This window comes from Neopelma chrysocephalum, unplaced genomic scaffold, assembly GCF_003984885.1.
Source record: "Neopelma chrysocephalum unplaced genomic scaffold, ASM398488v2 Primary Assembly neopelma1_44, whole genome shotgun sequence".
Classification (NCBI taxonomy): domain Eukaryota; kingdom Metazoa; phylum Chordata; class Aves; order Passeriformes; family Pipridae; genus Neopelma; species Neopelma chrysocephalum.
Genome location: NW_020897703.1, coordinates 2,994,253 through 3,004,027, shown reverse-complemented (window position 1 = coordinate 3,004,027; position 9,775 = coordinate 2,994,253). Strand labels below are relative to the sequence as shown.

Genomic DNA, 9,775 nt, shown 5'->3' with positions numbered 1-9,775 from the left:
ACTGTAAGTGTTCTGCAGTTATTTTATATCCTCACATAATTTCTGACAGATATGAATGCCACAATAAGAAGAATTGATCAGTTGACCAATATCTTGGCCCCCATGGCGGTTGGTCAGATAATGACGTTTGGCTCCCCGATGATTGGCTGTGGATTCATTTCTGGCTGGAACCTGATGTCGATGTGTGTGGAATATCTGCTGCTCTGGAAGGTTTATCAGAAAACCCCTACTCTGGCTCTCAAATCTGCCAAAGTTGAAGAATCAGAACTGAAACAGCTGAATGTAACGAAAGGTACTGAAAACACAGAAGTAACTGTTCAAATTTACAGTATGTTGTATCAGTCAAATGAGGTGTTGGCTTCTCTACAGACACTGTTTTGAGGCTATATAGCTTTCTACTCAGAGCTTGGAGGTTTCAGGTTTTGGACATAAATACCAGAGGCTCTAATCTAAGTAACAATACTTAGTGCAGCTGTTGGAGGAATTCCATAAAATACAGCCAAAGAATGATTTGTCTCCTCTTATTTAACCCTTTAGAGTAGGTCTGCCCTCTAACTTAGGGCTGACTGTAAGGAATGCTCCTATCCATCTGTACCATAGCTAATAATCTGGACAAAGCCCTTGGCTCTGTAGTTTCTAAGGGAAAAACAGCCTCTATAAGACTATTTCTTGCTAACTTGTTTCTACTTACACATAGTACTAACAGGCTTTCAGGAGGTTGTAGAATAGGTGGTCATATTTCTAGCCTGGCAGGCTTGAATGATTTCCCTATGCTGCACAAAATGGTGGAGGTCAAAAAAATCTACTTTGACGTTCAATTTTGCTTTCTTGGCCAAGCAGAACTACTGAGACTTACAGTGTAGATGGCTATGACTATGGCTATTTCTATAAGCAGCCTTAAAATTGATATTAACATTACTTCAGGTAGACTGAATATCAGAAATAAAAATTGTTTCAGAATCATGAATTATTTCTATGAATTATTTGAAATGTTAGATAGTGGAATACCAAACGTGTTTTTTCATTTTTAAGGTAGCAGTATGTGAGTGCTACAGAAAGCTCATCTTGTGGGCTCCAAAAAACCAATAGGTTGCAATTTTCGGGGTTTTTTAAGAAATATGAAGAATCTTTTGTTTAAATGCTAGCTAGCAATTTTTGCTCAATATAAGGTGAGATAGAAAGCTGCTATTAAAAGTACTGAAGAGACATATCTGGCCAGCCATCAGATCCATTGTGGTAATAGCTGTTGGACTAGGCTGATGGCAGTCCAGGGTAGGGGAACAAGATAGAGTGTAGAAGGCTCCATGGCTTTGGAACTGGCTCTTAATGACTTCTGAAAAATGAAGCATTTAGCAAATGTCAATATATAGGAAACACCTCTTAATCTTTGCTATTGCAGTATCTGATTGTAGTAGAAGACTTGTATTTTTAAAAATTTCAGGAATACTTCATTTCTCACTGTATGTGGAGTTAGTTTTAAGCTTAACAGTGTAAAAAAACTGTGCAGGCATCCAGACATTTGTAGAGTTTCTATCCATATTACTAATGCAAATACTGCTATGGGTTTTTTGGATTTTTTTTTTGTGCCTTTTTCCTGTATTACAGTGAAAATGAAATTGTAGAAAAGCCTGGTTGGAAGGGTTTTTTTAAGTCAAGCTTTGAAAACTTTTGCCTCTGGATAGGCTTCAGCCTTAGTTCTTCTACCATGACATGAGATATTGACAGGTGTTTAAGTATTCCCTTCTTTCTGCAATTAGTGTATTTAAGCATACAAAGCTATGTTAAAATGTCAACTAACATTAGCATTTGTTAAACTAATAATTTCTTTATGAAAATGGAGCATTCAGTCGCAAGTCTAGAAGCAGACAGTGCTTTCTCCTATCATAGTTCAATTAAATAAGCAGGAGTTTAAATTGATAGGGATAAATTTTACTTGATCTTGCTCTACAGGTGGGATTTTTAGGACACTTTTTAAATTATTTAGGTAATTAAGAGAGAGCTTGGTTGTGGTGTTTAACTGATGCACTTCTGCAGAAGTGAACTTACTGTGTGTCTGTTTACCCTGTGCACTTTCCAGGCAGGAGTGTATCTGACAGCTGCCTTTCTGTTCACAGAGAGTGATGTGAAACCTGCTGAAGGAGTGCAGTTAATTGTTGAGAAAGATGTAAGTGGCTTTGAGCCCCCACAGGAGAAGGAAGCCGGCTGCGCTGCCCGCATTGCTGAACCCTTCATAACGTTCCGTGACGGATGGGTCGCGTACTACAACCAGCCGGTGTTTCTTGCAGGCATGGGTCTTGCATTTCTGTACATGACTGTTCTGGGCTTTGATTGTATCACTACAGGCTATGCATACACTCAGGGTCTGAGTGGCTCCGTGCTAAGCCTCCTCATGGGTGCCTCGGCAGTCACTGGAATCATGGGAACAGTAGCTTTCACTTGGCTTCGTCGCAAGTGTGGCCTCATTCGCACAGGCGTCATTTCTGGAGTTGCTCAGTTTGCTTGTCTGATCTTATGTGTCGTCTCTGTATTTATGCCTGGAAGTCCTATGGATTTGACTGTTTCCCCATTTGCTGACATCAGTGCCAGGCTATTTGAAAATGAGCCATTACCTACTATAGCATCTCCAGAACCTGAAATGATTTTGGCGACTGGAATGCCCAACTTGTTAAACGGGTCTGCTACTCCTGCTAACAGTGACCCAGAGATGAGTCCTGAGCCCGTGCCTTTGATCTCTGTTAGTCTCCTGTTTGCAGGAGTCATTGCTGCTAGAGTTGGTGAGTATTATGTCTCTATTAAAATTTTGTTTATTAAGTGCTTTTCACTTTAAAGATTGAAGTGCGTGTCAACTAAATACAAATTTTAATTTAGAATTTAGGCTATAGTTGAAGCGTTATATCACATTTCTAAGGCTAATTAATTATACTTCACTTAAAAGTGATCACCGGGGCAAAAAATGAAGTACTAATTTCTTGTACATTGTATATCACTAATGAGAAAAAGTTACCACATTTGGAGATGAATGTAACTGGTTTTTTGGAATTCTCATTTCAATGATATTCCGCCACAACCAAATGAAACAGTTACTAGGGAACAGAACTAAACACATCTGCTGTCAAAACGTTCAAACTTTGCAGTTTATTAAATTAATCAATTTACTAAATTGTCTAATCTCAGAGTTTAGAGTAGAAACTTTGATTCAGAAAGCTTAATTTTTGGAGGAATTGCTGGTTAGCGTAGTATTAGTATTTGTCAACAGCAGAGGCAGTCAAATGCATAAATGTAATGAACAGTAACTGTCATTTGTAGAATCTTTGTACTTAATTTCTACAGGTTTTGCTGAATTGAGGAGGAATAAAATACTTGATTCACATGTCTTAGGTTTGTTTGCAAGATAAACTTTTAAAGCTCAATCATTAATGGACTAAAACAGTATGGAAGTTAGTGTCAACTGAGACCATTTTAAGTTACGTATTCTGCATAGTTTAAACATGTTTAATTTTTTTGCAGACATCTTTTGCAAAACTCAGTGGTTGTAGCTAGGATGAATGCACAGTAAATAGCTGTAAACCAGCTATTTAAACAAGGAGAAGATGAGCAAAATATTAACTTCATAGACATGTTGAAGCAAGATATGACAGGCAAGTTGATGTGTCAAGCTGTATGTATTATTTCAGGAAATATTAGTAAAAGGAAAGTAAATTGCTCTTGACTGTGAGTGTGAAATCAGTTCTAGTCATACAAGAGGATATCTTATCCTATGCATTTTTGGCAGAAATTAGTGTTTGGAAGGAGGAATTGTATTGTGCCAGTGATGAAAGCTTACCAGAGAATCCCAGTTGCATGGATAACTCTTTTGTTGTTTTTTTTTTCTCTCCATAGGCCTTTGGTCCTTTGATTTGACTGTCACACAGTTACTCCAGGAAAATGTGGTAGAATCTGAAAGAGGCATCATAAATGGTGTCCAAAACTCCATGAATTATCTTCTTGATTTGCTGCACTTCATCATGGTCATCTTGGCCCCAAACCCTGAAGCTTTTGGCTTATTGGTGCTTATTTCTGTGTCTTTTGTTGCAATGGGCCACATAATGTACTTCAGATTTGCCCAAAAAACCTTGGGAAAACAACTGTTTGTTTGTCGCACTCCTGATCCCAAAACAGCCCCTGACAGTTCACCACCTGGTAATACATCTACTGTCTGAAAGGATCCACTTCACTTACTAACTTTGCTGCACAAATATCATGGTTAAGCATGTATCCTCCCTTTTTATGACCCTGTCTGAGGTGTTTCTCTAGAGTTGAATGCATAACTTAGCTGTCTGGGGAAGCTGTCCCAAGAGAGAAAATTCATATTACAGCAACTCTGTAGAAAGGCTTCACTTTTGGCAGAGGACAGCCCAGTTGGATCTTGACAGCTGTTGTATCAAAGGATCCCCAGCAGTCATATGTCTAATGTTTGATCTCAAAAATAATGTTGAAGTTCTGTTGCTGACCCCCACAGTGATACTGTTCGGTGGTTATAACTACTCAGTTTGCTCGTGAATTTTGAACAGTTCTTGTGTTCTCTGAGTAAAATGAGGGGTTTTTTTAGTTGCTTCATAGTAACTTGTTATACAGTATTGGGGGGGGGGTTGGAGTTTTTCTCCAATATTCCCACACTATGAACAGTTCTCCCCTACCTTCTTTAAATTGGTATAAACATCCTTTATAAATGTTGGACTTTGGTCCTTGTGGGTCCCTTCCAATTCAGAATATTCTGTGATCTTTCATGGATTCCTGAAGTGGACTCAAAGTTTTTGATGTTTTCCCAAAACCGTTATAGTACTTTATCCATTTTGATTTAACTTTATGGAAACACCTTTGCAGGTTTTTTTTGCATGTTTCCTTACAAATTAGACAAGTGTTAGGTACAAGATATTGTATTACACTTTTGTTGCACTTCATAGAGTGGAACAGCCTCATTTAGCAGAAGCTATTGATGTAACATTACAGAGCATGGCTTTTTAATTGCAAATTGCAGGTTTGCTCAGGTTTGTAGCAGAAAGTGCTAAGGTCAGGAGTACTGGTACAGAAAGATAAATTCTAGTGCTAACTTAGTTTTTTGCCTTAGAGTACAAGCAGCTTTAATAAATTTTCCAATATATCAGGCTTTAATAGAGTTTCTGAAAACAATTGTATTTGAAAATACTTAATATTTCAGGCAAAAGAAGGTGGATTACTTGCATTTATCTAACATGTATATGAGTTTTGACTTTGTTCTAAAATATCACTAAACAAATGAGATGGTGGACTGTGTGACCCTCTAAAGCTCATACATCCCTCTGTTCAAGAAGTTCTTGCATTTTTGCTTTTGTTTCTTTACCCTGCATGTGTGCTAACACAGTATTTCCATAGCCATTAGCCCTGTGTGCACTCTTGTGGAAGCTGTGCACTTTGCTTTCTCAGTAGAGTTGAACCAGGTGGTGTTCTGAGTTTTCCTATGGATGGCAGTCTGACTTCTAAACTTCAATATTGGTAAAATGTTTGTTTGCAAAACAAGTAGTATGCAAAAAAATGTCAGCAACTTGTGAAAAGTATCCTCTAACTTTTAAGGGTTGTTTTTTTTAACTTTAGGTACTGTCCTTCACAGTCGTGTGTTGCCAGACTTCAACCCTGGAATGTGTGTGAACTCCATTGAAATTAAAGGCGTTACACCAGGGCTGAATCTAGGCCATTCATCACAATTTTTTTTAACAATTACATTCTCTATCAAACTAAATAGAATGTAAAGAACCTCTAGTGGTCTTTGTCTCAGATACAATTTTTTGTAAGGGGAGTGAAAGTGGGAATGAGAATCCAGTGTACAACCAATGGACTTGTAGCCCACGTTTTTCAATACCTGGATGTAACAATTTTCTCTAGTGGACCAAAACCAATAATTACTCTATGTTGCTGAAAGTTTCTCAGGGATGTTTTCACTAGGTTTATAAGTGTTTATACTTTGACCAAGCATTGGCAGGTTTTTTTGATATAATAAAGTAAAATGTGTAATTTAGAGTAGGTTTAAAATTTGTGACTCAATCCTGAGTCTAACTTAAGGAAAAGGGAATTTTGCCATCAGGAGAATTTGTCAGAAGACAAAACAAGCTTATCTAGATTTGTAGAACAAATATACCCAAAGGATAGCCTATATGGTATAAGTACACTAGTAAATAAAACACCTTTGATTTGCCAAATATGTTTTCTCATGTGTATCTAATTTAAATTGGGACCAGATTTTAATATTGCTAAATATAAATCAAAGCGGTCCAGATGTCAGTGAATGCCTCTATACTGCACTTTGAACATCTGAATGCCACTGTATATAATTGGACTCCCTGACCATTGGGGAAACAAAGCTGAAAATGCAGCTTTTTCTGGACTGTCTGCAGCCTACAGAACCCAGCGTGCCTAAAACTTAATGCTGTAGCACTAAGCATCACACATCCCAGAGAGGATGTATTCCTCAAGTTTAGAGAGCTCCAAAAGCATAACAAAGAAAGCTGGGAGCATGTAATGTACCTGCCTGTTCCAAAAATGTTTTGTTTTGGTTTTTTTCCAAGGGCAATTTAGGTGTACTTGAATTGAGTAGCAATTTGTTTCATAAATAGTTCCACTAGAGAGTGCAGTCAGGATCTCAAGCCAAAAACATAATATTAAGAGGGGAGTGGACCTTTGTATTTTGTGCATATATTAGGATTCATATATGCAGATCACAGCTGGAAGGCAAGACAATCCTACAGTAAAAAAGTGGATGCTAGCTTTAAGAGGAATAAGGAGGTCTACATTAGAAATCTGGTATGTGTTGGTCTGAGTTGGATGTCAAAAAATGTTTGCTGCTTGAGCACAGCCCATTTGTGTGCGAGTCTAAGATGTACACAGACACCTGTACTTGTTAGTGCTTTGAAGCAACGTGGAGCCTGAAGTCTTACTTAGCAGGACTTTCATAAAGTAAGCATTTTTGGCCTTGTATTTATTTATTTTTTTTAAAAATGTGTCCAAATTGGATGAAAACTGCCCTTAAAAATGTTCGCACTAGAAATTAATCTTACCAGAATATTTTATTATACAACCTTATGCTGGACATAGTATTGATTTATGTATTGTTAAAGCTAATGAATAAATTTGCATAAAACCTTATTTGTCCTGTATTATTTAGTTTGGGGGATGCTGGTGTGCTACATTTAGCATCGGTCCTGTGGATGAAGGTTTTCACTATCATGAGATGGAACAACCATGAAGCACAAACAAATAGCACTGAGGAAGCAGCAAATGTCAAGTGCAGTCAGAACCTTTCAATGGCCCTATAACTCTTCAGTGCATTGGTTTTTATTTTTATCACAGTGGTAATGTAAGACACAATATTTGAAGTTGAAGTTGTGGTATTGAAACCGTGGCCCAGGTCCTGCATTGGTCATAGAGCAGTTTTGTGTCTTGGCCTGCAGAGCAACAGAAAGCAAATGATTTTACCTTCCCACTCATCTTTTTCCCATACTGAATTTGAGGTTATGGCCTTCTGTAGCAGCAACCTGTAGGGGAGAACCCTAGGCATAGGATTGGTCACAAATAAATGTAATACTTTTAACACTCAAGTACTTTTCAAAATTAAATACAGGACTACTTCTGGTTATGTGTAGTTAGGATATGTTTGCATGATAAATTGATCTTTAGAAGGATACTGTGTTAATTCACTAGGATTTCTTGGCACTGATTCATCCTTGAACTAGAGGTTTGCCTAAAAAAAACACCTTTATGGTTTATCCCTGGTTGTATTACTACCTTGTTATTTTCCTGTGGGAATTAGAGTTAGTAGTAGTAACTGTTTGTTCCCATGTGGAAATTGCAATGTGGTGAGTTAGAACTACAGGCTTCATTGCATGTATCAGACTTGTGGCATTAGGGTAAGTGATGTTTCTCTAAGAGTTACCCTAAATGTCGATGTGAAAGTCAGATTACCAAGTTTCATTTTTAGCAATGTTTGCCCCCATCACTGCCACTTACAAACTAAGACAAGCATTAGAATATTGACTTGAAAATATAGTTACACGTATCCACTTCTGCAGGTACAAAGAAAAAGAGTTGTGACTACTGTGAAGTATGCTAAGTGGGTAAACCCCACTTTTTTAACCCTTCACAATTTACCCTTTGGTGTTTTCCTTCACTCAGTTCACATTTTGAAAAGTTCAGAGATTTTTAAGCCCCTGTGGAATTCAGTGGCTCAGCAGCCAAAGGTAGAATGATTGGAGGTATCTACCACTGTTTGCTTGTTGCACTGCTTTGCTTTCTGGTTAGTTATCAGCCCTACCTGTGGAAGGCAAGGTATTTTATTATTTTGCTCTTGAATATTTAATTGATTTTTGTTTTCAAAAGCATTTTCATAAACTGAGCACTGATAATGGGGCTTGAAAGTTGAATCTTATTAGAGGAAATCAGAAAGAGTGAACTCTCAGTCCCTTCAATTTAAACTACTTTCTGTTTCTTTATTGAGAAAACTATCTCTTAGAAAACGAGTTAGTAGGTTCATATCTAGTAGTTTTAAAATACTACAGTCACTGCTGTATTTGCTTCTATGCAGTATGTGGTGTGTATGTCCCAGGTCAGCAAACATGAAGTGGTTTAAAGTAAAGACTTTCTGTTAGAGCAGAGAGAGCAATTTCATAGCTTTTTTAAATCTAGCACTGTGGAGGGGCTAATGCCTTTCCAACTGCCTCAAGACTGAGCTATTTTCAGATTCTGCAGGAATATATTGTGCTGTACTCTGCATTCATGTCCTTCTCAAGTAGTTAGTACTAGAGAAGCTAGTAGTATTACAGTAACAGTGCTTTTTGTCTTGCCCTCTGTACTCACACATTCTTTTTCTTGCTTGTGGGTGCTCTTAACTGCATGGCGTAATAAGAATTATTTTATTCTTGGAATAAGACTATACCTTTAGCTTCTGCTTTAAAAAAGACACTATATTTTGCAACACTGAAGGGCAGAAAAAACTGAACAAGGATGTTTGCTTAAAGGCTTGCAAAGAGCATGGACAAAGTGCACGCTGTTCAATAATGCTTTTTCAAATACTTCAGCTTGTCCTTGTATGGGTCAGTATGTCTTTCTAGTTAAACTTTATTGTATATGGTCACAAGAGAAGCATGCAGCTATGTGCTTTCCACTCTTAGTCTACATATAGAGTGATGGGGCAATCTGTTTTCACACATGCAGAGTTAAGAGTTCTTAAACCTTTGTAAATGCATGGGAAGTTACTTATGTTTAGAAAATCTGAGTCTCCTCCTTTGGCAGATAAGGGTAAGGGAATGTACAGTAGAAGCTGTTATTAGAAGCTCAGTAGATACCTAAGCATAACACATTAGGATCAAAAAACCTACAAGAGCAAAATGTGTTAAAGCTGCAAGTTTGGCTCAGAAAATACCCCCACTTTGTGCATGGTAAGCTGTTGTCTGCTTCAGTCAGGGGAGAGTCAGTACACAGAAAATCTGCATCCCAGTGAACCCGTGCCAGAGGCTGAAAATAAGCTCAAGCTCCTCCTTGAGCAGCAGAACTAAGTGCGGTGGTCTCTATCTACGTGTCCTTGGTCTGTACACGCCACCAGCTGCAATAACTGCAGCTCCCACCCCTGTCTTGTGTAATCCTGCCTCTTCCAGGAGGTGGTCCTGCAGTTCTCCCCCCTCACCTGTTGTGTTAGCAAAGCAAAGTAGAGCACGTGCTCTGCCTGGTCCTCGGGAGCGACACGTGTGCTCTGGGCCCGTGAGTGCTCAGG

General features: G+C 38.2%; 1 protein-coding gene across 1 annotated transcript in view; it reads left to right on the top strand.

Moving 5' to 3' along the window:
- Positions 1 to 7,155, top strand: part of SLC40A1 (solute carrier family 40 member 1) — a 16,536-nt gene extending 9,381 nt beyond the window's left edge. The window contains exons 6-8 of the mRNA XM_027678090.1: positions 50 to 292; positions 2,115 to 2,774; positions 3,880 to 7,155. Of these exons, the coding sequence (XP_027533891.1) occupies positions 50 to 292; positions 2,115 to 2,774; positions 3,880 to 4,199 (1,223 nt within the window). The 3' untranslated portion in view covers positions 4,200 to 7,155. The remainder of the gene's footprint in view (positions 1 to 49; positions 293 to 2,114; positions 2,775 to 3,879) is intronic.
- The last annotated feature ends 2,620 nt before the right edge of the window (positions 7,156 to 9,775 follow it).